The 27,849-nt window shown below is 62.0% G+C and overlaps 1 protein-coding gene and 1 long non-coding RNA gene across 5 annotated transcripts in view; one reads left to right on the forward strand and one right to left on the reverse strand.

Moving 5' to 3' along the window:
* Positions 1-27,849, reverse strand: part of NAV1 (neuron navigator 1) — a 77,354-nt gene that overhangs the window by 37,306 nt on the left and 12,199 nt on the right. For all 4 annotated transcript variants that reach the window (XM_082069447.1, XM_082069445.1, XM_082069446.1 and 1 more), the window contains exons 2-4: positions 27,121-27,699; positions 26,655-26,755; positions 23,390-24,118 (exon numbers count right to left, since the gene is read on the reverse strand). In XM_082069447.1, coding sequence (XP_081925573.1) covers positions 23,390-24,118; positions 26,655-26,755; positions 27,121-27,674 — 1,384 coding nt within the window. In that variant the 5' untranslated portion in view covers positions 27,675-27,699. The remainder of the gene's footprint in view (positions 1-23,389; positions 24,119-26,654; positions 26,756-27,120; positions 27,700-27,849) is intronic.
* On the forward strand, positions 9,075-10,513 carry LOC309448166. The gene is made up of 3 exons (XR_014185735.1): positions 9,075-9,244; positions 9,333-9,444; positions 10,417-10,513. It is a non-coding gene; the product is annotated as an uncharacterized lncRNA (long non-coding RNA).

Below are 27,849 nucleotides of genomic sequence, written 5' to 3' on the forward strand. Positions count from 1 at the left end.
GCTCCAGGCTGAGCCCACGTCCAGCCCTTCCCGGCACCCCCGGGAGCGAGCGGGGGCAGCTCCTCTGCCTGCAGGACAGGGCGCAGCCGACGTGGCCAAGTACGTCAAGGAATGAGGAAATCATCGACTCCAAAGGGCTCGTGACAGCTCGTTTCAAAGGAGCATGTGGCCAACAGCTCCTGCTGGGACCAGGCGGAGCCGCGTCCACGGACACGTGTGCCCCATGTGCCTTGGCACAGAATCCCGCGTGTTTGTGTGTGTGTGTGTGTGTCACCCCAGCGCCTGTTTGCATCATGCGTGCGTTCATGTGCGGGCCGTGTGGTGGCAGAACCCCTCCGTCTGCAGAAAGGTGCGTGTACGTGCACACCCGTGCCCACGGCCTCGCACACGTGCCCACGTGTACATATGCCGGCAAGAGGACAGCAGAGCCAACACCGGCACGAGCGCACCGGACTCGTGTGGTTGCACCGTCTGTGCTCGTGTTCACACGCACGGCGTGAACGTGGCGCTCGCACGCGTGTTCTCTTGCCCCCCGTGACCCAACCTGTCTCCTTTCAGAAGATCAGATTCGGAAAGGACTCCTGGTGACCCAGTAAAGATTTGAACGGCAAATGGGAATTTGCTGTAAACGGCCTCGTGGTGCTTCTGAGTCATTATGGTGGGCCCCGATTACACAGTAGCTGCAACAAATTTCCCCAGGCCGTGAAACATTTTTAACTGGTTGCTCAATTCCTTCCAGCGCATTGAAAAATACACTAATAAACTCTGCAATAAAAACCATTCTCCCGGGGCCGTGAGGCTCCTCCAGCCCAGCCGAGCCCCCCATAAACCCCCAAGCAGATACCCCCGTCTCCCACTGCGCTGTCTCAGCCCGCGCTCCCCGCCGCGTTTATGAATGAATCCGCCCAGGCGTCATTTTGCTGGTATTTTCCTTGCAAACCCTCTGTTCTGGCACCCGGAGCCCAGAGCCTGAGATCCCGAGCCTGGTGCAAACCTTGCAAGCCTCGCGGGTCCCCAGCTCACACCCCGCGCGACGCAATTCGGTTACCGGTGTCTTGGCATGCCAGCGGAGTCTTTCCATATGGAGGAAAGTGGGTTCATCTTGCATTTCTTACAGCTCTGACTCATGCTCCTTGACGGCTGGGCAGGGGGATGGGCACAACCTGCAATCCTTCTCCTTGTGGCTTAATTCATTCTCTTCCTCTCGCCTCACAGCTACCAAACAGGCTGAATGAGCAGCGGAGATGGCTAACGGGGCTCTGCGGGGTGGCTGCCTGCTCCGCAGCGTTTGCTTCCACCATCGGCCTCATTCTCCAGCCCAGCCCATCCCTGTAATCCCTGTATGCTCCCCACGGGGATGTTTGGGACCCCCAAAACTCAGGAGATGCCCCAGGGCGCCCAGGCTGGGCAGAGCACGTCCCCCCGACCCAGGAGGGCATCTCGCCCTTTCCTGCAAACCCGTTGCCCCTCCCTGTCAGAAGGCAGTAGGTTCATTAGCACTCCCACGGTTTAATTGCCAGGGGCTCCTTGGTGTCTCCCACAGCAGTGTCAGGAGTGGGTCCCGCTCCCCGAGGTGCAGGGACAGGGCTGAGAACCCTGTGCCACGCAGCGCCCTGGTGACACCGTAGCTGGTACCCGGTTGAGCAGCATCTCTCAAACACCCCGGACAGATGGATGGGGAGAAGCGTGGCCACCATTCCCACAAAAAGGCAGCAGCCCCCGGGCTGGCGGAGCTGGAAGTGGGATGCAGAGGTGCAGCCTCCTGTCAGTGGGCACTGGGGACACGCAGGGGACGCTGCGGATACCTGAGGACAGGTCCCTGTCCCCAGCCAGGGCAGGCTGGGCTCCAGCGTGCTGCCACCCCGCACGTACCCTGTGAGGCTGCGGGGAGGAGCCTGGACACAGCCCAGCACGTCCTGCGCTCGCCCTCGGCCGAGGGACAAAAGGCCAAGCAGCAAATTTGGGGTTACAGTGGGCAAGACCAGCAGGGACAGTGTGCCACACACAGCACCAGCCCCGGCCGGGACACAGCCACAGGGGAAGCGGTGACAGGGCCCTGCTTTGGGACGGCCACCTGGCGTCTCACACCTTGCTGGCCCCTTCTGCGAAACAACCGGGCTCTGCAGGAGGCTCTGGAGGTGGCTGTGGCAGGGAAGGAACCCCTTCCCCTGCCCGTACCTGCTGTCCCCGTCACCACAGCCGTCCCCGTCACCACAGCCGACCCCATCACCGCAGCCATCCCCATCACCACAGCCATCCCTGTCACCATAGCCGTCCCCGTCACCGCAGCCATCCCCATCACCACAGCCGTCCCCGTCACCACAGCCGTCCCCGTCACCGCAGCCATCCCCATCACCACAGCCATCCCCGTCACCACAGCCGTCCCCGTCACCGCAGCCATCCCCATCACCACAGCCATCCCTGTCACCATAGCCGTTCCCATCACCACAGCCATCCCCATCACCACAGCCATCCCCATCACCACAGCCATCCCTGTCACCATAGCCGTTCCCATCACCACAGCCATCCCCGTCACCACAGCCATCCCCGTCACCACAGCCATCCCCATCACCACAGCCGTCCCCGTCACCGCAGCCATCCCCGTCACCACAGCCGTCCCCGTCACCACAGCCATCCCTGTCACCACAGCCATCCCCGTCACCACAGCCATCCCCATCACCACAGCCATCCCCGTCACCACAGCCTTCCCCGTCACCACAGCCATCCCCATCACCGCAGCCGTCCCCATCACCGCAGCCGTCCCCGTCACCGCAACCATCCCCATCACCACAGCCGTCCCTGTCACCACAGCCATCCCCATCACCGCAGACCCCACCATGCGTGGGGCCCATCAGCTCCCCACTGGGAGGCAAGAGCAGAAAATGAGCAGCGGTGACAGGCCGAGACTTCAGCCGAATCAGCACTTCTGGGGCGAGCGTGGCTGCTAAGCCTTGCGAGTCGCCGCTCGTAACGAGGGCAGGGCTGAGAGACCTGGAGCCTGGACCCCATCTGGCTCCAGCGAGCCAAGCTTTTACAAGGGTTTCAGACTTTCTCAGGCTAGAGCAGCCATAAATCTACTTAATTGGGTCTCTTCCATACACAAGTTTCCAAGTGAACCCGCTGGAGAGATCCAGACCGGGCCCCCAGCCCATTTGCGGGTTACTCTTTCAATGGATGCTGTGCTTGGCCCCAAACCACCCCACCTGCACATCCAAATTACAGCTCCATTTTCAGCAGCGAGAGCCTCTGGCTACTCCATGTCCCGTGCATCCCACCTCCGCACCGTCCTCTGCTCTCCTAATGAACCAGGAGAGCCCCAAATCTCCCGTTTGCTGTGCATCCCTGCGCCACAGCTGCTCCAGAGCTGCTCCGGGGAAGTGCTGGATGAGCTGGGAGCATCCCTGTACCGGCACGGTGCGTCTCCAGAATAACCCAGAGGAAACGCCTCTGTGGTTTGGGACGGAGGGGGGTGGCAGACGGCAGGTGGAGGGGCCGCATCCCCGCACCTCGGGGTGTCCTGAGCACACAAGCACAGTCACACCAACTCCTCCAGCACACGGAGACAGCGTCACTCGTGGTCACTGCGCCTGGGATGTCTCCTGAGCTGGGGACACTGCAGCGCTCCGTGCCTCCGTTTCCCCCCAGTGTGCCGTAACCCCGAGGTTTAGCGTCACCGTGGTGCGCCAGCAACACGGCACACGCAGCCCAGCCTGGGGACCTCGGGAGCCCCATATGCTCCATACGCGACACCTTTAATGCAGCCACCAGCAGGCGATTAAGGCGACACCGCAGACCCTGTGCAAAGAAAAAACCACCACCACACCAAGAAACAAGGGGAAAATAATAAAAAAATAATAAACCCAAGCCCATGGCGAGGCAGAAGGTGCAGACGGGCCCCACTCGGAGGCCCCGGAGGGGTTCACGCTCCCCACGTGTCACCAGACGCGGGTCGGACATTGTGGAAATTCAAAATTCCAGATGGCTCTTTTTGGGTGGTGTGGTGGGTTTTTTTTTTTCCCTTGCCTCATTTCCAAGGCAACAAGACTCGCTGTCATCTGCTAGTTGCCATAGAGATTTCACCTGATTCTGCTTCAGCGGAAGAGAGAGCCGGGCTCGCTGGCTGCCGCGGAGGAGCCACGAGCCGCGACCGCCTTCGAACTTACTGGGAAGAGCAGAGATAAATGGGGCTTTATACCACGGAGGCAATGGGCTGATTCAGAGGATCAAAGGAAGGAACTGCGGGTTTTTCTAGCACAAATCAGCCCGTCACTTAACTGCTTCGGTGCCCTCCAGATGTGCCCTACATCTGGGGACGTCACCAACCCCCACCCCAGCGAGAATCCTGCGCTCGCTTCTGGCTGCGACTTGAGGAGCAAGCAGGGATCCCACAGTGTGACACAGTCACGGCCACCTCCTTCCTTCCACAACCACCCTCCGTGATGTGCACAACCCTTCTCCAAACCCCCACAGCCTGGAGAGCGAGCGAGCCAAGGGGGCACGGGGTGAATGCAGAAGCAGCCAGGGAGGAGGGACACCCTTGGGTGAGAGTGGAGATCATAGAATCATGTTGGTTGGAAGAGACCCTCAAGATCATCAAGGGACAGGGACAGGAGCGCTGGCTGCAGTTGGCTCTGGAGCACTCCCTGGGGACCTGCTTCCATGAGGGGACACTGGGTGACCTTCTTCCCCATACTGGCTGGGTATTCCCTTCCCAAAGCAAGGCCTTTTGCCTGATTTCATGGTGCATCGCACGGCAGCAGCTTTCCCAGAAGTCCCGCTGTGTGCACAGGGTCACAGGGAAGGGCAGATGTGGTGCAATAACGTCTTTACACCCACACTGAGGTTTTCCAGCAACATGGACTCAGGCAGCTAAAGCCACTGGTGGGAGGGAGATGAGGGTAACAGAATCATGGAATCATTTTGGTTGGAAAGACCCTCAAGATCATCGAGTCCACCCGTTCCCCCAGCCCTGTCCCTGCCCCATGTCCTGAGAACCTCATCTCTGTCCAACCCTCAGGGCTGGTGACTCCAGCACTGCCCTGGGCAGCCTGTTCCAATGCCCCACAGCCCTTTGGGGAAGAAATTGTTCCCAGATCCAACCTCAACCTCCCCTGGCGCAACTTGAGGCCGTTTCCTCTGCTCCTGGCGCTTGTTCCTGGGGAGCAGAGCCCGACCCCCCTGGCTCCAAGCTCCTTTCAGGCAGTTCAGAGATCAGAAGGTCTCCCCTCAGCTCCCGAACCCCCCAGGTCCCTCAGACACCCCTCAGAAGCCCACGGGCTGTGCCCAGCACAGCTCGGCTGCTACAAAGGTGGGGGTTACACACCACGTGCCCCCCTGGAGCCACACGCAGGGGCCACAGACAGCGTTTGTTCCACATCAGGCGCTGCCACCGTTGCAACCACCCCGTTATCGCTGAGGATCCTCCATGGAGACGGTGGGTTTGTGTCTGTGCCCCAGCCCCGGGTGCAGCACGTGGTTTGCAGTCACTCCCCCCAGACTCGTGTTTGCCTCCAGGTCCTGCAGCAGCTTCACGACCGCCCGGCCCTTCCCCAGCACAACCAGCTGCCCAGGACCAGCACACCGCTGGTACGACGGCACCATTCCACCCCCAACTGCGTGCACTCATCTCCTCCTTTCTCCAGTTGGTCTGGGAATACAAAGCCAGGTGAAAACCCAGCACCACGGGGATTCACAGGCCCCCGCACGAGCAGGAGAGCCACCCAAAGACAGGTGAGGAGTGACACAAAGCAAGAGCAACCCAATCTGCGACAGCAGCCCTTGGACGCGCACTCAGATCATAGAGTGTCCTGAGTTGGAAAGGACCCACAAGGATCATCAAGTCAATTGAATCAATCACACGCCCCAAATCAGCAGACCTGACGACCTAAGGGAGCCCTTCCACTCATTCTGGGGCTCCTGTTTCTGAGAACATCGAATTCCTTGGGCATGGAAGACGCTGGACACCAGCAGGATGCTCAGGGGTGGCCGTCACCCCCGGGCGCACGGCGGGCAGCGCCCCATGCGCATCCCTGCCCTGCTCTGCTGGGCACCCAGGCCTGGCTGAAAGGGCGTTTATCAGCCCCAGGAGCCCGTCCCCTCCCCAGCCCACGTCCCCGTACCAGGGTCGGCAGGGAAGGGCCCGGCCAGGCAGCTCTTGGCTCGAGTTGGCTCCATTTTGCAGAGAAAACAGAGTCATTAGCGGAGCCAAACTCCCCATTCCCAGCCAGAACACGGCCATGCTTGGTGAAGCTTTATATTCAGAGAGACAAACAACTCACATTTGCTTTTTAACTGTTGGAATTGCACCCACTGGGACGGAGGGAACAGGGAGCCTTTTGTCCCCCTCGCCTTGTGACTGCGAGCTTTGTGCAGAGCAATGCGTTGCAAACACAATTCTCCCCGGCCTCAGCTGGGCTCTGGTAGACACTTGGTCTGTCTGTCCATCACCAGATCAGCCAAAGAGCCCTCGTGCGTCTCCAGCGAGAATGTAAAATGTCCTCCCCGGCTCCCGCGCCAGCACAGCCTGCAGAGCTACGCCGCGCCGAGCGGCTTATCAGAACCCCCAGAAGGACCCAAAACGCAGCCGGCGCTGGAGGCTCTTTGCCTTGACAAGTGACGGGGTGGGAAACCCAAGTTGCAGGGGGCTACAGGCAGCAGAGCCGCTCACCTGGGTGACAGCTTGCCTGGGAGCGTGGGAAATGCCAGCACGGCACGGTCACAGAGCCCAGGTCACCGTGAACCTCCAGGGAAGGTGCCATCACCTCCCAGACAGGGGGTCTCTGGAGACCCTCAGCCCATTGCTGAGCTCAGAGCTGGCAAGGTACTCGCCAAGCTGCCGCAGGCACCGGCGCTGCTCAGAGCTGGAGAGGACTGAGGGACAGCCCGCCCGGAGCAGGACGTGTCCCCGCGGCACCGGCTGAACCCCCATCCCGACCCAGCCGCACTGCCCTGGGACGAGCACCCCGCGCTCCAGAGTAACCAGATCCCTGCGGTGCTGCTCCCCCAAACCCCAGCTCGGGAAGGGGCTCGGAGCTCAATCCGGGCTCTCTGCAAAGCCCAGGGGACACCAGCCCCCGGGGTCCGGCTGCAGGCTGGACCAGACCATGGCACAAGGGGGTCCCCAAGTGCACCTCGAGAGAAGAGCCAGGGCAGGAGGCAGCTCATCTCCGGCTCCCCCGGCCCGGGGGGTGAACCCGGCTTAAACGAGTTCCAGCCTCGTTAGTGGATCTATTGTTACCACCTCCCGCGGGAGCAGGGAGATAACCCAGGCTATTTTTGCTTCCATCTGGGGAATCGTTTCCCTCCAACATGCACTGCCACGATGCTAATTTTTAAGGCTGATGATTAATTGATGCGAGGCTCATTATGGGGCCAACGGATCCCTCTTCCCCAGGAGCCCCAAGGACGGGGGGCGACATGTTTTGACAGATGTTGTTTGAGCCGCGTGTGAGTGACGTCCTAACAACGGAGGAAAATAGGAGCCATTACCATGGAAAGCCCTGGAAATGGGAAGGGAAGTGCCTGCACGCGACCCCGGCGCCCTTCCCCGCACACCCCTAATCAGCCCTTCACGCTCTGCCCTGCCGGTTACCAGGGTTTTGCTCCCGGAGATAAATGGCCATTGTGCGAGCGCGGGGGTAATTGAATCTCCTGCCTGCGGCGCCGGTAGCGGGGAGGGCTCAGCCTTTCTTGTCCCCCGGCCCAGCCTCGCGGGACGGCCAGGTGCCAAATTCACGCTGGCACCGGGCGCAGCAGCCTGTGGAGAGCCAGAAACCAGGCCCTGCACATGCGAGCACCGGGACCCCGCGAGGCTCAGGGTCACCTGCGGTCCCCGGTGAGCACTGCTGGGAGGTCTGGGGGTGCTGGTCTTACCAAGCACTGGGGCAAGATTCACCCCCTGAAAATCATGGCAGCATCTGCAATAGCAGCCCAGGCAGGGCTGAGGACCGATGCGCACATCATGCGTTTTGGGGTCCCTTCATTCTGCCCCAGCGGCTGCCAAGGTGATGTTCACCCCAAAGCAAACCTGCAGCGCCCTCCCATAGGTGGAACAGCAGCAGGAGGGTCGGTGGCTCTCACAGTGACACACCGATATCCTGCGTTTGTCCCCCAGGCCCCCCGTGCAGCCCACAGGAACCAAGAGCTCCAGGGCCCCTGCCCAGAGGTGGGACGAGGTAGCCTGGTGAGGGGAGGGACTCAGATGCTTTAGGACTCAGCGCCAAGAACTGCTGTCCCACCCCGTGAGTGCAAGTTATACTGTACGACTGGCAGTGCCAGGGACGGGCAGGGGGGAAAAGGCTCTGAAAATGGCATTGGCACCAACAGGAGGGATTTCAGCGGGGCATCCCAGCTCTCCACTGAGCGCCGGCTCCCGCTGACACCCTCGCCATGCATCTGCCAACACCAAGGGCTCAGTGACGTGCAGTGACGGCAGCCACGAGCCCCCAGGCACATCAGCTCGCTCCGGCGTCAAACGGGAGAGCGGCCGCTCCCGCTCATCTCCAGTGCAACAACAAGCCCCATCCCTGCGTGCTGCAGGAACCGCGTGAGCACGCCAAGAGCACGCCGAGCTGCACACCCCGGCTTGGACGGTTCGGGATCCCCCCGCCGGGCTGGAGACAATGCTGTTCCCTGCACCGCCAAAGCCTCGAGCGCATGGTGCCGCAGGCAGCGTCCTCCCGGGGACGTGACCCTCTGAGGACGGCGCGGTGGGGTCTCCCCGGCACCACAGCTGGGATTTATCCCCTCCGAGATGTCCCACCTCCGCTCAACGCCGGACGAGCCCTCTCCGCCGTGGGAAGCAGCGCTGCAATGTGCTTTGGGCTCTTCTCCCCACATTTGCTCCGGGGGCCCGTCCAAGCACTGACGATGCGCAGCCCGGAGCCGCGACCGCTGCAGGCAAAGCTGAGCCAACACCGCGGCTCGGGGGAAAACATCAGCCAAAAGTCACTCAAACAAGGAAGCGATTTGTCTTCTCCTGGCTGCGCTTCCCCCTGACAAAGGAGCGCGGGGCAGGGAGGCAGATGTGAGCACGAGTGGCGTATGAACCAAGCGACCACCGAATCGGCAACGGGGAGCGCGCACCCCAGGAGCCCGACACATAGAACAGAACGGGGGAAAAGGATGAAAAAAGAAACACCATGTGACCCCCCGCTCGATCCAAGCCAGGCATCGCATCCAACGGTTCTGAATATGAAATGCACACAATGAGCTCCAGAGGGTAATTAATCCCTTCAGGAACACTGTAAGTGATTGCAGACAGCTTACCAAGGAAAAAAAAATTGGAAAGTCATTGAAAAAATTATCATAAAGTGTTTCTTATTCTGCTCCAGTATGAAACACAATGAGATGTGCTAGAAGATCTCCCTGCACTGCAAAATGTACAGGCGATGGATTTAAGCTGTTTTGCTAACAGCGCTCAATCTACCTGCCAAGCTGACAGCTGTGAGAAACCCGCCCGGCCGGAGCAGCGGTGGGATGGGATGGGATGGGGTGGGATGGGGTGGGGTGGGATGGGATGGGGTGGGGTGGGGTGGGATGGGGAGGGATGGGGTGGGATGGGGTGGGGTGGGATGGGGTGGGATGGGGTGGGGTGGGATGGGATGGGATGGGATGGGATGGGATGGGGTGGGATGGGGTGGGATGGGGTGGGGTGGGGTGGGGTGGGGTGGGATGGGGTGGGATGGGGTGGGGTGGGATGGGATGGGATGGGATGGGATGGGATGGGGTGGGATGGGGTGGGATGGGGTGGGGTGGGGTGGGGTGGGGTGGGGTGGGGTGGGGTGGGGTGGGATGGGATGGGGTGGGATGGGGTGGGATGGGATGGGATGGGATGGGATGGGATGGGATGGGATGGGATGGGATGGGGTGGGGTGGGGTGGGGTGGGGTGGGGAGGGATGGGGAGGGATGGGGAGGGATGGGGAGGGATGGGGTGGGATGGGGTGGGATGGGGTGGGATGGGGTGGGATGGGATGGGGTGGGGTGGGGTGGGATGGGGTGGGATGGGGTGGGATGGGGTGGGATGGGGTGGGGTGGGGTGGGATGGGGTGGGGTGGGGTGGGGAGGGATGGGGAGGGATGGGGAGGGATGGGGAGGGATGGGGAGGGATGGGGTGGGATGGGGTGGGATGGGGTGGGATGGGGTGGGATGGGATGGGGTGGGGTGGGGTGGGATGGGGTGGGATGGGGTGGGATGGGGTGGGATGGGGTGGGGTGGGGTGGGATGGGGTGGGGTGGGGTGGGGAGGGATGGGGAGGGATGGGGAGGGATGGGATGGGATGGGGTGGGATGGGGTGGGATGGGGTGGGGTGGGGTGGGATGGGGTAGATTTCTGCAGGGGACGACACACATACAGAAAGCGTTCATGGTACCGCACGGCTGCATCACCGATTCGAACTCTGCGGATGACTTTTCCAGGACAGACGTGCCGGCAGCAGCACCAGCCATAAACCCGGCTTATGGGGCAGGATGAGCCCTCCCGGTGAGGAGATTGGGGGCTCCCTGGGGATGCGAGTCCCCTCGCCTGCCCCACCGCCGCTCGCCATCCCCTCACTCCCTCTTGTCTCCTTCATCTTCCTCAGCGTTATCAGCTGGTCCCTCCAGCCGGAGGGCAAAGAGCAGGGGGGCTCCGATTTGGGCTGAATTCAGACCCATTGCACCCAATGCTCATGGGTGCTCAGTGCCCTGTGTGAATGGGCAGGGAACCACATCTGCGCTCGTGTACAGGTGTCTGTACACGGACAGACAGACAAGCACCTGGAGGCATCAGCAGGGCGGTCTGTGCCCCCCCAAGCCTCAGCCCCCGCCTCTGGGGCACCGACCCCCATCACAGTGAGGCAGGAATTAAAGGGCACAGCAGTCGCCTTTTGCTTCCATATTTCCAGGGTATTTTTCCAAAGCCAGCTTCTACTTGTAAAACTGAGGTTTATTAAAAAGAGCATTAGGAAATTTATTTCCTCCTGTCAATAAAGTGACTTAAAATTAGTTGGAATTTTAAAATTAAAAACACACCCTCAACTTTCACTTCCACTTGAAATCACTCTGGTTTTGAAAATAGGACTTATCCCCATGTCCTCTCCTGGGGTTTCTCCCCCACTCTCTCCTGTTCTCTCCTCACCATGGTTTTGTTTAAAAATTCATCAAGCCAGGGAAAAATTCTGGGGCAGGAAAAGAGGAGAGAAAGAAAAAAAGCGGCAGAAACTGTGGGTTTTGCAAACCCATCTCCACGCAGGGGAGGAGCAGAGCTCGGACTTGCTTCCTCCTCTTGGAAAGCAAGAGGGGCTCACGAGGACGAGGGAATATCATATATTAACAACCTCCTGACGCTCTGCAGAGCCCTGCACCCCCCCCGGCTAACACAGCTCCCCCAGCCAGCCTGAACAGGGGGAAAAGGGATGGATGAGGCAGAAAACCACCCTGCGTGTCGGTGTGGGATGCTGCTCCGGCGCTGATCCTCATCCCCAGCTGAGATTGCGGAGAACGGAGCCACTCATGATGAGCTCTCGCTCTGGCTCTCGCTCGTGATGGCTCTCGCTCCGATGAGCCGAGCGCCAGAGCGTGTCTGGCCACAGCACGGAGCTGGACACCGGCTGGTGTGACACGTCCCACTCGTGACACGTCCCACTCGTGACACTGCTCTGGGGAAGGACCGAGACGTTCCCAGACGCCGTTAGTCAGCGGCAAGGTCGCTCCCTACACCGGTGTGCTGTGCCCAGCGGCCACGGACACCAAACACGGGTGCTGCCCGAGGGGTGGGGGCGTCCTGTGTCCCCAGGTGTCCCCAGGTGTCCACACAGCTTCAGGGTTGATCCTCTCCACTGCACCACGCGCTGTACGGACGCTGCTGCGCTCTCGGCACATGTAACGTCTGCTCACGAGAGAGAGCACCCCGCAAGGGGATGAAAAGCTATATGGAAATGGAAGATCATTACCATGATCTCCTTGGAAACATCCCATCGGAGCAAGTTTTTCTTCCTCCTGCTTCTCTCTCTCCCCATGTGCACGAATTCTGGCACCCCCTGCGCCGCTTGGCATCGCCTCAGCGCCGTGGGTCCAGAATGCAGGCGTCTGATTTCTAAAGCCATTGTCTAGGATGTGCTATTGAGCTGCAAAACATGGATGGTTTGCGATGGAAAACAGGCATCTCTTGCAATACAAAAAGAAGCTGGCAACCCAGATTTGACTCGTCTTTGAAGCTATAGAGAATCCCAACCAAACAAAATTTGCTTTATTCCCACAAAGGGAACGAGAAGCTTAGCAACAAAACAAATCGGCACCTCTGGCCCCTGAATGCAACGACCAGCAAACCGAGCACAGAGCGGAGGGAAAGCGGCTTCGCCCCGCTGGTCACTGGGCTCGGAAAGCAGCACGGCCGCGGTAACGTGCTCCACTTGGGAACGCCAGGCTGGAAAAGCTGCTTTGCAAATGTACTTTTGATTTGGAGCTCTGGGTTTCTCCCCTCCTTCGGTGCCGTTACATTCAGCCAGCGCTCACGCAGCCTGGTCAAGGCGGGGAGGTTTTCAGGAACCCCGAGAGCTTCCCCGGTTTTAGCACAGTGACTATTTGCTGAGGAAATCACCCCGGAAAATGTATTACTCGCTATTCACTTTCAAAAGTAAGCAGGGCTGGGAAGCACACAGCAGTGCAAACAGCAGCTGAGCTGAGAGTTAATCCTGCCCCCAGGTTCCTGTACTTTCCCCACGACTAATAAGCATCAGATAAGCGACCTCCCACCGCAAGCAACGCCGCCACGCAAATTCTGCTTGCAGAGGGGTTTCGGAGCAGCGTTAAAATCCCAACCCCCGGGCCCAACTCTGCGCAGCCCCAAAAGCATCTCGCAGGCTCCAGAAGAGATTCCCTCGCTCGTCCCCCATGCTGCTTTATGAGCGGGGCTGCTCCCCTCCCCACGCAGGCACCGGCCACATGTTCTCCATCTGGGAACAGATGCCCACGAGCCAATAAGCTCGACTTGGAAAACTAACTGAAAATAGCACAAAATTTCTGAGCGCTCTACAGACCGCGGCCGGATGATGGATATTAGTGCTCCGGCAGCACCGGATGCCGTTTGGCACCGCGCAGCAAAAGCACAAGCTGAAAGGGTTCAGGGAAATGAGAATGAGATGGTTGAAGGTGCTGCTGCCTGAGTGTCTCTTCCAGATGTTCCTGCTCGTACAGACGGTCTTGGTCTGTTGGTGAATCCATCCTCAAATGCTGTTGTGCCCAGCCTGTAGTACTGAAGGACACCATGTCCCTCCCGCATCCCTGAAACCGCTGGAGGACATTCTGGACTCCAAGGTGAAGCTGAACAGCTGTAGGGAGGCTGTAGATCTGGGCTGTAACAGCTCTCTTGCGGCTGTGCTGGCTGGGGATGGTGACACGATGGGCTGCGCCTCTTGTGCTCTGGGGACCAAGGCTGTGACACCACGGGGACAGGACCCCTCGCTGGGGCAGGACGAGGAGCAGGAGATGCAGGGTTTGCTCTGGACGCCGTGGGGTCAGGATGCAGCCAGCTTTTGGATGCATCTAACCACCCGACAGCGGGAGACAGGAGGCCCAGACAGTGACACATCCAGCCTCAAATCAACCCAAGGTGAGCCATCAAAATGGAATTTGCCAAAAGACAAGGCGCTGATGATCTGTGAGCCCCCAGCTATGCACGGTCTGAGGCACAAAAGACTCAGGTCTGCGGCTGGAGTCAGGCAAATGCCGGCGCTTTCCCTTGGTCAGCAATCGCACAACACATTCTCCAGGCTGAGCAGGATTTTAACCCCACGCCAAGTCTACGTGCTCGTTATTGGGGAGAGAAACCACCACTACCAGCACCCTGGTACCTCTGCTCCCGATGTGCAACGCATGGCCAGGCCAGGGTGCCTCCAATTTCTAAACGAACCCACGGTCCGTGGGAGATGCAGAGCACACAGCAGTCACCTTCCACCGCACCAGGGGCTGGAGCAGCACCAGAGAAAAGTTCCCAGCCTGTCCCCATGGACTCCCCATGGCTGCTGGCCGGCGGGACAGGACAGCAGCGCCAGCACAGCCAGACTCAATCCGCTCCCACCTCTCGATCCGTGGCCACACCAGGCCCAGCGGAGCCCGGCTGTGCCGTGATGCCACCTTGGGAATCAGCACACGCCTCTCCGCGCTCCCAGCAGCCTTTCCAGGACACTGTCTGTCCGTCTTCCCTGCTGGGATGGGGAGGAAGATGGAATTTATTATTTCCCTTGCTTTTGTTCTGCACATTGGGAGTTTGGGGCTGTTTCTTGTCGCTTGGTGCAGTGAAAGGCAGGAGGTTAAACAAGGTGTCTGCAAAAGGCCACGACTAGGTGGCCGTGGGTCCTCTGCTCGCGGTGACCGCACCAGCAGAACCACCAGCCCCAGGTCCCAGCCACGATCTGTCAACGCCTCTCCTCCTGGTTTTAACGTGGGGGGACACTCAGCTGTCCCCCACCTCACAAAGCAGTGCCCCCACCTCGCAGCCCGTCGGAACACCCCTCCAGGTTCCTTTGCGCCAGTGGACATGGCAAAGCTGTCTCCAAATCTGGGAGAAGCCTCGGGATGTGGGAGCGGGGACCCGCGAGGTGACAGCGCGTCCCTGCGGCGCCAGACCGGGAAGCGGCCGGGGAGGGACACGCTCACCCCATGGAACGGCCCGCGGTGTTTTCTGCCAGCCCCGGCTCACCTCGGGGAGCTCCCACACCACGGCAATCGATGCGAATTAGCCGCTATCTGCTCTTCCACTTGTTTGCATCAGCTTGGAAATATAATGCCAAAGCAGAGATAAAGCGAACTGGAAAAACCCCGGCAGCATCTAACGCTTCCAGCCTGAGGGGTTCGTTAAAGAGATGAGTTTCAACATCGCAGGTCCCAGCCTGAACAGCAGGTTCCTTTGCGTTGCTCCCCCAGCACATCCCTCCCCACCAGCGCCCACATCTCCCACACACCGGGCTGCCAAAGGGAAGGGTTGATCTCCATTGGGGGGTTTTATGGGCCCACCAAGCTCCCCACAGCAGGCTGACAGTGTCCTGCCAAGGACAGGGCCACGCAGCTGTGCTACCCAGCCCCCCAGGCTGGAAAAAACACCGGGGTAAACTCCTTTTTGTGTCAATCCGGGCTGGCATAGGACCAAGACGTACCCGACACCAAGGTGCGGGAAGCCTGAGACGCCGGCGCTGCGCAATGGTGAGGGACGCGTGATTTTGAGAAGTGCCTCATCAGTAAATTATCGTCAGCCCACGGCGATGCCGAGAGCTCGCAGGGCTATAAATAGCCAGCGACGAGCTGTACCTGAGTCGCAGCTCTGAACGTGCTCCACGGCTGCTCAGGAGAGCCAGGCTGCCCAGCGCTGGGGCTGGGACAGGGACAGGGCCACCACTGGGGACATTTCAGTCCCACTGGCAAAGCGCGGAGGTGTAAGCTTCACAAAAGCTCAGCTTTAGCCAGGCTGGGCTCCCAGTACAGCCAGTAAGGACTGGGTTTAGCCAAGATGCTGCATTTCATCACAGTGCTATTGAAGAAGCTTGTCTGGTTGCAGGGTCTTGTTGCCAGCTTTGTCATGTCACACCTGGTGACAAAACGTGCAGAGGTGGGACATGGAGCAACCCCAGATCCCAAACACATGGGCTGGCACTAGAAATAAAAGCAGTCCAGCCTTTCCCTGGTGCTAAAGGCGCAGTGCTACCCCTCTGCTATGCTGCAATTGCGACATCTCCCCCTCCAGCTCACACACCACAGGCTCTTCCCATTTTCCTGGGTCGCACGAGAACAACCACAACCTCCGGCCGCTTCCCCAGGCTGCAGAGCACCTTGGCCGCGAGCCGTCCTCCCAGCTCGCCGAGCAGGAGAGGTTCCCACCCGCGGCCAGCCGGCTGGCGAGCAGGGGAGCTGGCACGGAGCCCAGCGCTCCCGGCGTGTCACCTGCGGCTGCCAGGCAGGCTCGCGACCTGCCGAGGGAACCGCGTCACCTGCGGCTGCCAGGCAGGCTCGCGACCTGCCGAGGGAACCGCGGCCCCGCCAGCGCCGCACGAAACCCTCAGCTCCAGTTCCCGACGGCAAGTCACCTCCCGGGTCCCCTTTGGAAGGTCCATCCTGGCCAACTCGCCGTCCTGCCCTTATCCACGCTGCCACAGGGCGAGATCTGGACTGGGCAAACCGTAAGGATGGAGCAGCCCTGCCTTGACACCTTCAGGAGCTAATTCCTGGATTTGCCATAAATTCCTTCTGCAATTTCAGGGGGATACTTCGGGCCAGCCCCTTGCAGGTATATTGGCCAGGGGAGGGCTGCAACGCGCTCACCTCTCGACGAGCGGGAGGGCTCTAGGACAGGGATAACAAGGCCGACACGAAACCAGAGCGGGACGTGGAGTGAGTAAGCATCACCGATGCCTACACTGGGTAGCTGTGGGAAACCCCGCGCTCACTGCAGCGCTGCTGCGCTCCCGCGTCGCTGAAGGTGCAGACACGTGTCCCTGCTGCAGGACGCGGCTGCATTTGGCGGGGCAGCGCGGGGGCACGTGCCCCCAGGGCAGCTCCAGCGAGCTCGCCCGCCGTGCCGGGCCCTGCGCCGGGGCCGCGAGGCTCTGAGCCACCTCCCTGCCGCAAGGCTGCTCCGGGGAGCGAGGAAACCCCTGCCCAGCCACACGGCGCTTGTGCTGAGCTCCCCGGCACGGCTTCCAGCAGCTCCTTCCAGCGGGAGATGAATCTCGGCGCTTCTCCTGAATTAATAAAATATACATTACTGCCTCAATTGGACAAGGCAAATACCAGCGTAAGGAACGAAAGAAACGCTCGAGCAAAACAAAACGTGGAAGAAATGGATTAGAGGAAAGACGAGCAGATCAGCGGGCGCACCAGGCGCTGCTCGTCAGTGTCACACCCGCCTCGACACAGGCACATCTCCATTTGCACAGCATCTAATCTCAGCCCTGCAATGCAGCATCCCCTGCCTTCCCAGCTCCCCTCCGCGCTCGGCTCCTCGGCTCCGAGCTGCAATGCAGCAGCGTGGGAGAGCCCCGCTCCTGCGCCCACCTCCGCGCCTCGCACCTCCTCTGCCTGCCCCAGCTCAGCGCTGCCCAGCCGGGAACCGGCAACCCCTGCCCACGCTCCCCCGGGACAGCCGCTTCACGCACCCGGAGGAGGACGTGACTTTGCAGGGTAGGGGTCATGGCAGAATCACACCGTGTCTGATCTCCCACACCCTGCATCCCCACGGCCCCATACGAGACACCCTCAAGGTGCGAAGCCTGGGGAGGACAAGGACTGAGTCACCTCAGCTGGACGGAGCCGTCCCCGCTGCACCCAGCGAGCAGATGCAGAGCTGCAGCTTCACTGCCGGGCTCCACTGCAGCTGCCGCCAGTACCAGAAACACTGCACATGCACACGGCCCCGGGACATCGCTGCCACCGCACACACAGGGCAACAAGGTGGCCCAAAGGATGCTCTGGACCAGACAAGTGACAAATTCACAGGATGTGTCACCAGGTCTGCTGGACATCGCAGAGCCAGGAGTGAGCTGACCCCGAGATCACAGAAAACCTGCTGGTCCCCGGGCAGGCCCGCGGCTCAGCCGGGGGACACACGCTGGCCACGGCAGCCGGGCTGGCACGAGAGGCTGGTGTCACCCACAGGTGACACACCTCACAGGGCGCAGGCTCTGGCTCCGCACAAGCTGGAACAAACCCTCCCGGGCAGCGGGCATAAGCACCAGCCAAGCGCTGTCCTCGGATGCTCGAGTGACCGTGGGCAGGGAGGAGCGGGGACGTTGGTGTTCGGCACCATAAGAGGTTGCACACGAAGGGAATGAGCTGGTAACCCACACCATGTAACAGGGCGGTGGCGGAGGGGACTGGTGCCAGTATAGGGCTGTGGGCACAGAGACACGTGCCACAGCATAAGCCAAAGACGCAAAGCTGGGGACACCGGCCATCAGGAACACACTCTCCAGAAGGACCTTGAGCTGCCACCAGTTCCCCCAGTGCCACCCAAGCTGGAAGCACGTTGCCCAGGAGCCACCTGGACCCGGCAGGACCCGAGGATTCGCTTCTGCTCAAGCAAACCACCCCAGAGGCCCCAACAGCTGCTCTGAGGGGACACGGCCCAGGCCCCACTGTGGTCACATCCCACCAGCAGATCCCAAACAGCATTTCCAGAATTCCAGAGAATTTTGCATTCATTTACATATTTCCTCAGTGGACAAACGTTGGATTTGGGGGCAAGATACAGGGAAAGCCCCATTTGAACAGCAATTTTGAGGCTCTCTGGGGGAGGAATTTGTTTCAGCAGTGCAAGCCCAAATAATTTTGCCTTCGAGTGCTCTGACACTTTTCCATGGGAAACTTTGAAAGACAAATTTGGATTTAATTTTTTTAAGCACTTTTTGCACTGCCACCATCAGTGGGAACATGGCCCATCCCAAAGAGCTTCAGCAGAAAGCCCTGGGGCTCCTGGATCACATTTCCAGACCTTCTCCCCACTCACCACAGCAGGAGAAGGGAGACGTATCACTGTCGGCTCCCAGGAACAGGCTGGAAGCAGCAACGCGACCATGGACCTCTCCCCTTCCTCCTCACCCCTACCCCAGCTCTGCAACCAGAAAGAAATAAATCCCCACCCCAACAACCTCATCACACAGGGCCCTTAGGAGAGGAATAACCTTAGCGTGACAGTGACATTGGGACAGTTGCATCGCTTTACAAGGCAATAACCCGCTCCCCTCGCTGCGAAGAGCTACTTGGTCTCTGACCTCCTTACACTCTCCTGCCAGGCAGCCTGGTGATTGCTGCCCAGTGCTGCGACCGGCCCGTTAGTGCTTAATTAAACAGCCAGGAACGCCGCGGGGCAGAGATGCTCCTTTTAATCCCGGTCCATGTGCCTGGCCAGGAGAGAAGGTCCTCACAGCGATCTCCTTGGTGAGACCGTCTCCACCGGAGCTGGGAATGCGCTCGCACGGGATGTGTCAGACACCAGCCGAGCATCTTTCCTCCGCTGTGCTTTCTTTCTAACCTGCGCACAGCCAGACGAGACGTGAAGCTCCATTCCCCGCAGGAGCCCACCTGCCCTGCGCCCTGGCCCTCGGCACAGCCGAGGTGGCACCGCGGAGGATCCCGGTCCCTGCGGCACGTCCTGCCCAGCGCGGGTGTCCCTGCTGTGCCGCTCGGGGACGGTGGCACTGCCACCCGCTGCGCCCAAGGGCTGAGATGGGCTATGGCTGCACCTGCGGCCTTCGGCAGGGCTGCAGAGGCCCCTGCAGCGAGCATTTCGGGGAACACCATCCCCCCGGGACCACACGCGTCCACCTGGGCTCCGGCCCACACAACACTCGCCGCTCGCTCGCTTATGCCCATTAGCAGCCACTTAAGAGGCACATCCAGCAAGACATGGCCAAGCAAATGGCTGCAGAAAGTAACTGCAGGATCGCAGAGGCGCTCTGGGGACAATAGGTAAGAGCAGCAACCACGCCGGGCACCGCTCTCCGGTGCTAACGAACCCGCTCGTATGCACCTCGGCACCTGCACACTCGTGTCCGCCCCGCGTGGGGATGGGCGGGGTGAGCTTTGCACAGCAAGCTGGCCATGCGCCCTCTGTACCCTCCATCCCCTGCCCGGGCGCTGCTGTAATTAGCAACCTCAGCTGCCAGCCAGCTTTGATGAGGAGCCTCGGTCTTTGGTTGACGTGAAATGTGTAATTTGGGCGATGGAAATAGCCTCTACAAAGCACATGTGGTTGCTGCGGCCCAGCGACCTCTCCCATCTTGCGCAGGCTGCTCTCTTTAAACGTGGTTACATCTCCAGCAGCTCTACAAAGGCTTCGGTGCCATCAAACAGATGACACAGCGGCAGCAAGCGAATGAGAGGTAACATCTGGCCACTACTAAATAGACCGTATTTTTAGCCAGCAGAGGCTCGGGTGTGCTCCTGGCAGGTGGAGATGAGCACCCAGGTGCGGGGACCAGAGACGCACAAGGGCTCTGCGAGGCCTCGTGTGGTGGTGCAGCCGGAGCTCGGGTCAGGCAGAGCCAGCCAAGGACAACGAGATCTGTAGATGCTCCCAGCTCGCTCTTCCCAGCACAAACCAAGCTTGTAGGTCTTCTCCTGCCACTCGGGACGGGGTGTCCTCCACAAGACACAGCAAAACAGCTCAGGTTGATGTTGCACTTGACAAAGGGATCCATGAAAATGGCAGAGGAACCATCCCTCCCTCACGAGCATCCCTGTAGCAGCCAAAGAAAGCCCCTCTGCTGGCCCCACTCACCAGCCTACATGAAGCCCACTCTCCTGAGCAAGTGGGATCACAGTATCACAGTATCACAGCATGTTTGGGATTGGAAGGGACCTCAAAAGATCATCTAGTCCAATCCCCCCATGGAGCAGGAACGCACAGGAACATGTCCAGGTGGGTTTTGAATGTCTCCAGAGAAGGAGACTCCACAACCTCCCTGGGCAGCCTGGGCCAGGCTCTGCCACCCTCACCATGAAGAAGTTTCTTCTCAAATTTAAGTGGAACCTCTTGTGTTCCAGCTTGATCCCATTACCCCTTGTCCTATCATTGTTTGCCACCGAGAAGAGCCTGGCTCCATCCTCATGGCACTCACCCTTTATATATCTATAAACATTAATAAGGTCACCCCTCAGTCTCCTCTTCTCCAAACTAAAGAGCCCCAGCTCCCTCAGCCTTTCTTCATAAGGGAGATGCTCCACTCCCTTAATCATCTTCGTTGCCCTACGCTGGACCCTCTCCAGCAGTTCCATCTGGGTCTGTCCCCACCATGGGCACAACCTCGCCCTGGAGCGGTGAGGCTGTGGAAGGCACTGTCACTCTGGAGAAGGTTTCACCTGCCTGCATCGCACCAGGCGACAAGCAAAGGGGTCAGGACCAGAAGCTCAGCGCGGTCCAGCCATGGCTCCGCGGCCAGCACACACAAAGTGACGGAGCAGCCACCACCACAGCGATGCTGTTCCCTCTTTGCACATCCCCAAGCTGCCGTCGGCATCCCCACCACACGGGCTGTCACGGACGTGCCAGGTCACGGCTGGCTTGGTGAAGCAGGTGTGACTCAACAGCACAACTTCCATGAGCGTGAGAAGGAAAGAAACATTCCTCCATGGAAGGAAAGACACATTCCACCGGAGTCAAGCTCCAGCCCTGTCCACCCCAGGCATTGCCCCAACGTGGCCCTCGGTCCCCACTGCAGGAAGCCCAGCGGTCCGTACATCTTGGAAAATGACCTGTTTCAGCAAATACACGGATCAGGGGGGTTCAGAGGACAGATCCAGCAGAGCTTGGCCCTCACAGGCCAGATGATCAAGGTTTTTGATGGTAAGCGCAGTCCATAGGGAACTCGGCACCTCCCAAGGTCAAGGTCAGCCCTGCAGCCCCAAAGCAGGCGCTGATGCAGGCAGGGCCAGGCAGCCACCCCAGAAACCAAAGCAGGTGTTGGGGGCACTTCTGCAAGCCGTGGTTTCCCCAGCGTGGGCACGGGTCCCCGTCCCGCGGGCAGGACCTCCGGTACTCCAGCAACTGCCACAAACCAGCAGTCACTCCCACGTGGGCCAGTCCCGTACCCCAGGGAAGCTGCAAGGATTTCCCTCGGGGGTGCTGAGGAAACCCCCATCCAAGAGCAGAGCATCACAGGGGACGCTGAAGTCCCCCCAGACATACTGACACCAGTGGGTCTGTTAGTCCCACGAGTGACCAATCCTCCCACAATCCTGCCCTTTTCCCACGGCACCTGGTGTTACCCCGGCACTGGGGCTGAGGATGGATGTCCATGAGCCCAGCTGTGCGACCACAGGGCAGCCTGAGCCCCCACACACCCCACTGCGGGGCCAACCCCCCGTGTCCAGCCTGCTCATCCTCACACTCTGCCTGCCCACGCCTTGAGCTCACCTGGGGCTTTCCAGCCCCGGGATGCTCCATCCAGGGAGGGGACGAGGCAGGGCACACACACCACTGCTGCGCCCGTGGCCGTGCATGGCCAAGAGCAATGGTCTGGCTGGCTCCGAGCCTGTGTGCCGGCACACACCGCGCACATTGTGCCAGAGCCCTGCACTGGAGCAGGGGCTGTGACGCCCTGAAGGCTCCTGGAGCGGTGGGGTGTGCAGCAGGGAACTGGGCTCAGCAAGCACAGCTTTACCGGAGCCTGACTTTGGCACGTACTCCAGCTCGATCCACCTCTCCAAACCTCCCCCACAGCCCCCAGCTGGGGTGAATCTCTCTCCTTTCTGTCCGGCAGAGCTCTGCTCACACACAGCTGGGAGAAGGCACCTCAAGCCAGCTCTCCAAGCGCTAGAAAAGCCCCTGGCCACCCAAAAGGGGGTCCCAGGCAGGGAACCAGAACGGACAGGACACATCAAGGCTCCCAGCCCCGTCTGTACAGCTGCTCTCGCTGCCAGCAGCCACCAGGCTTAAAACCCAGCCAGCTCAGGCACCGGGAACACCGTGCAGAGGTCGTTTGCCACCTTCTTACACTGAACAGACCAAACAGAGCTCTCTGGAGCTGCAAGCCTCACATGGTCCTTGCCCAGCTGAGCCTGCAGGCGCTGCCGGTTGGGATGCAGGGGAGAGCGGGTGTCAGTGGGAAGCAGAGGCTCCCAGGGCTCTCTGGTTTCCTAGAGATCAGCACGCGGCCGCGAGGGAAACACAAGGGCTGGGCACGCTGCACCGAGACCCGCGGTCCAGCGGGGCCCGAGACCAGAGGCACGGCTGGCGCCAGGGGCCAGCACCTGATGCTCTGATGAAAACCCACCATGCACACAACGAGCTCTCGGCCGCATGGACTCGGGGACCAAACCCGCCAGGATAGCAAGATGCCTGTGGGCACAAGATGAAACCCGCTCACACAAACCCTGCAGCAGCATCCTTGAAGGAGGCTCTTCAGCCGGAGCCCAAGACCGTGGAGGAGCTCTGCATTTGAAGCCTCCTGCCCAAAACACAATCAGCTCACGGACCCCACACACAGCACCTCAACGGCCAAGGTCAATCCTGAGGCGAGCCACCCCACGGCGAGGGGTGGCCACAGCACCCGGCTGGGCAACCCCCATGGTCTTTGGCAGGGTGTAGAGACCAAGAAGACACATGGGGGAGGACGAGCTCGACCGCCACCTGCAACTCCTCCTCACGAGGAGCCTGGAGCCAGGGCAAGAGGAGGCTGCATGCTGGTCCTCAGGCTGGCCAATGGCACCGTCCCTGTCTGCATCCCTTCGCCTTCACCCTCGGCATCCCTTCTCCTTCACCCTTAGCATCCCTTCGCCTTCACCCTCGGCAGGGGACACCCATGCAGCCTCCAGCGCGTTTCCTCCTTGGGGTGTCCAAAGCCTCGACGCCCCAGACAGCTGGACTCCTGCCGTGTCCCCACCCCCTGACACCAAGACCAGCGGGCACCATGGCCACACTCACCCAACATCTGGCTGAAGAGCAGCTGCTCCAGGTCTCCCAGCACCGTCACCACCAGCTCGGGGTCCACCTTCAGGTAGGGCTTCTCCTCCGCGCCCGCCGCCACCGCCGGCCCCTTGCCGCCCAGCAGCTCGTCGTCGCACTTGCCGCCCCCGCCGCCGCCGCCGCCCGCCTCGGGGGCCTTGCTGAGGGGCTTCACCTCGGCGTAGGGCCCGCGGGGGATGCGGCTGGGCTTGCCGGCGGGCGGCGGCTTGGCGGGGCCGGCGGGGCGCGGCGACAGCAGCGAGTGCTCGGAGCGGGACAGGCTCCGCGACATGGCGGGCGCCTCCCGGCCGCGGGGGCCGCCGCCGCCCCGGCCGCCTCCCCCCGCCGCCGCCCCCGTTGCCGTCGCCTTGGCCATGTCGTCGCTCCAGCGGGGCTCATAGAGCTGCCGCTTCTTCTCGGCGTCGGTGAGGAAGGCCAGGTTGGTGAGCGACTTCTGCTTGCGCAGGTTGGAGCCGGCCGGCAGCCGCCCCTCCGCGCTGCTCGCCTTGAAGACGCGCAGCTCCGCGCCCCGCGGCGCCGCCGGTGCCGCCGCCGACTTCGCCCGCTTCGGCATCACCGCGCCGCCGTCGGGGCCCCGCCGGTAGCCGCGCTCCTCCTCGCCCAGCTCCACGTCGGGAAGGCTCTTGAGGTTGCTCCCCAGCATCCCCGCGCTGCAAACATTTAACCCGCCGGGCGCTGCTGCTGTTACTGCGGCACCGAGAACACACCGGGCGAGACAGAGAGAGAGAGAAGCGCCGTTAGCGCCCGCCCCACCGGGGCGGAGCGGGACGGGGAGGAGATGGGGGGGTGAGCGGCGCGGCCCCACCTCGCTTCTCCGCCGCCGGCGGGACACTGCGAACCAGCGGAATGTCAGGGGCAAACAAAAAGGGCCCGCCCTCCTCCGCGCCCGGCTGGCGCGGGCAGGGGGCGGGGCGCGGCGCGCGCGCCCGCGGCGGGGAGGGGGAGAGGGGAGGGGGCGCGCGCCGCGGGGCGGGGCCAGGCGGGGGCGCGCGCCGCCGGCGGGAACGTGCAGCGCTGAGCGCGGGAACGCGCGGGACCCCGGGACACAGAGACCGTGCGGGACCCCGAGACACAGAGACCGTGCGGGACCCCGGGACAGAGAGATCGTGCGGGACCCCGGGACACAAAGACCGTGCGGGACCTCGGGACACAGTGACCGTGCGGGATCCCGGGACCGTGCGGGACCCTGGAACCGTGCGGGACCCCGGGACACAAAGACCGTGCGGGACCCCGGGACTTTGCGGGACCCCGGGACAGAGAGACCGTGCGGGACCCCCAAGGCTGGGGCTGCAGCTGCAGGCGCGGTGCCGCGGGTCCCCCCATGGTCACTTCCAGGGGCTGCCCCCCCGCACCGACCCGGAGGTGGCCCCCGCAACCAGAGCCTGCCCACTCCGTCCCACAGCCCCGCACAGCGGAGACACACCGGGTGCTGGCAGGGACGCGGGGGAAGCCGGGGGGGCCAAGACCCACCACCCCGCCTGTGAAGCACCCCCCGTCCCGCCTGCCCCAGTCCCCACACCCAGCCCTGACACCCAACACCCATCCCCAGGGGGGGCAAAACTTCCCCATTTCGCCCCAAATGGTGCGGGAAGGGCCTGGGGCAGCCCCAGGAACCCCCCCAGCAAGGGACACCAGGACGCCCAGACCCAGTGGGGCCTCTCCAGTGATCCAGGGGAATTAAGAGGGGGGGAAAAAAGAGGGGGAGTGGGATCTGGTTATCATCATTTTTCATTAATTACCCATCCCTCGGGAGGGGTGAATTAAGTCTATTTGGTGACCTCACGCAGGCTGCCATGGCAACCGCCGGAAAATATTGCATTAGAGCCCATCACTATGCTGCCGAGATAAGGAGCCGGGAGGGCCGGGGGCGGTGGGAGCCCCCCAGCCCGGCCCCCCGCACGGCGACACGGCCCCCCAGGTGATTTGGGGTTCAGCCCGTCGTGATGCTGAGGAGCCCTGAAATAACGTGACCTGGATGGGACAGCAAAGGGTGGCCAAAAAAAAGGACGTTTTGCACCAAAAGGTGCTGCTGGGGTGGGATGGGTGCACAAGCCACCCCACTGCACCCCAAAACTGCTCTGAGGTTTTGGGGCTGTTGTAGCCCTCGCTAAGCTACGAGGTTATTGCCTGGGTCTAGGGCCTGCTGTGGGGGGGCTAATCTGGGGGTGTCGTGTCATTTTGGGGCTGGCAAGGTGATCACTGGTGCCTCCCAATGTCCCCTGACCCCTCTGGCCGGGCCCAACAGAGCCCCAAAAGTGCCGTGGGGGAGGCGCAGAGCAAGAGGCAGGATCGGGCCCTTTCCCAGCACCCACCACGCTCGGCCTCATCCCAAACCTCCCCCCGGCGAGCGGGGCAGCTGCGCCGGGATCACGCCAGCCCGGCTCGCTCTCTCCTGCTTCCTCCCGGAAAATCCTCCTGCTCGCCTCCGCTTTCAGCGCTTCCCAACCCGGGGCTCGGCGCTGAACCCCGTTCCCCTCCGGCTTGGTGGCGGTGCCGGGACCCCGCTGCAGAGCCGGGCTGTGCCGGCAGCCGCCGCGGCTCTGACCGACTTCTGTCCCTTCAAATCACTCCTGGCTTTCTTTTCGCCCTTCCCCACGCATCCCTGGAGCATCCCGCCATCCTCTGCTGCCGCTGCCCTGGCAACCACCGCCCCAGCATCCCCTCCAGCAGCCGCCCCCCCTAAAATTTCCCCTCAAAGCAAGTGCTGGAGGGGACTGTGGTGTCCCCACCGTGGTAGGAGGGAGCTTGGGCTCATCCGGCCCCTAAGAAAGCGGGTGTCCCCATGGTGTGGGGAGCCAGCGGTACCCGGCACCCGCCCCCGCACTGGGTCTCTGCCCGCTCCTGGGAAATGGGTCATTCCTGGAGCTTGCGGGAAACTGGGAAGAGGAGGGAAAGGAGCCAAGCGGAACAACGTCCCGGCAGTGTCACCAGAGGGGCCGGTCCCCTGTGCCGGAGCCACCGCAGGGGATGCCGACGTGGCTCCTGCACCCGGATGAGGCCACGCTGCCGGGTGCGGGTTTTGGCCACAGGGATCACCGGACACAGCCGAGCTGTTCCCAGGGGAGCTGGGGCACCTCCTGCGGGGGGGTTCCCCCGCCCCACCAACCCCCAGCTCCCATTCTGGCACTGAGGGTCTGAGCTCCAGCGTGAGCCTGTGTCCCTGTCACCGTCCCCACAGCCCCAGCAGGACCCCTTCATCCCCAGCAAACCCCCCCGGACTCACTCAGGCCTCCAGCTTTGGGGTGGGGGTCAGGTCCCTCTGCAGGACCAGGGCACTTGTCACCGGGGGACATGGCTCCATCCTCCTCCGGCTCCTCCTGCAGCCTGGGGGCAGAGGGGGGATGAGGTGGGGGACCAGGGGTGCAGCCGGCTGAGGACCCCCAGGAGATGGAGACACGGAGCCTTGAGATCTGCCAGGGATTGCGGACAATGGTCCCATGGCAAGGGGGGCCCCAGGGCATCCACTCCCCACTGCCCCCATCCCCTGCCCCACACCAGCACCCACGGGTGCCCCAGGAGCCCCCAGCACCTCAAACACAGCAGGAACCCTTCTTTTAGGGCAGAGATCCCAGACCCGACCCCACCGTTCCCCATAGCCACCCCTGCCATGCCCACCTCCCTCCCACTGTCCCTGTGTCCCCCTGTCACCATGACCCCCCAGCCCCTGCCCACTGTCCCCAGGCACTCACCGGTACTGGAAGGGTGCCACGGTGGCGGTGACAGGGTGGCTGTGTGGGGGGCCTGAGGAGAAGGTGATGGCCCCTGACCCAAACACGGGGCTCCTGCCCTGCGAGCCGCTGTGGGGCTCATTCCCCATCCTCGCCATAGCCTTCCCGGGGGACCTCCCCAGCCGCCCCCCACCCCTGCCCTGCACTGGGGGGGCTTTGGGCAGCTCGGTGGGCTCCCCCCCCTCTGCCTCTCTCCTCCTGCTGCCCGCGGCCTCTGGCCACTTCCCGGGGGACACCGGCGCTCTGGCCGGGTGTCTCTGCCCCGCACGGGGGGGAGCGCCGGGGCTGCCCTCCCTGCCCTCGGCTCTGCCAGCGCCTTTGGGCTTGAGGGTCTTGGGGCCGGGGGCCAGCGCCTTCCCTGGCTGGGGGGACGGAGTCCTGTGTGGGACGGGGAGCCCTGAGGTGCTCGGGGGGGCTGCGGCGTGCGGCTTGGCATGGGCCACGGCGCGGGGCACCGGGATGGCGGAGACGTAGTGGCTGCGGCTGGCGGGGCTGACGTTGGCCGTCCCGTTCATCCTGGCGAGGTGGCCACCAGCGAGGCTGTGGGGGGAGAGGAGGTTGAGTGGGGCCCAGCATGGTGAGGGGGTGGGCACGGGGGGCACCCACATCCCTTCGGCCACGCTGGACCTGGGCTTGGCCCCCACTGCCCGTGGGTGCTCAGTGTCTCCATCCCAGGAGGAGGCCGCTGCA

This window comes from Streptopelia decaocto, assembly GCF_964273445.1.
Source record: "Streptopelia decaocto genome assembly, chromosome: 19".
NCBI lineage: Eukaryota > Metazoa > Chordata > Aves > Columbiformes > Columbidae > Streptopelia > Streptopelia decaocto.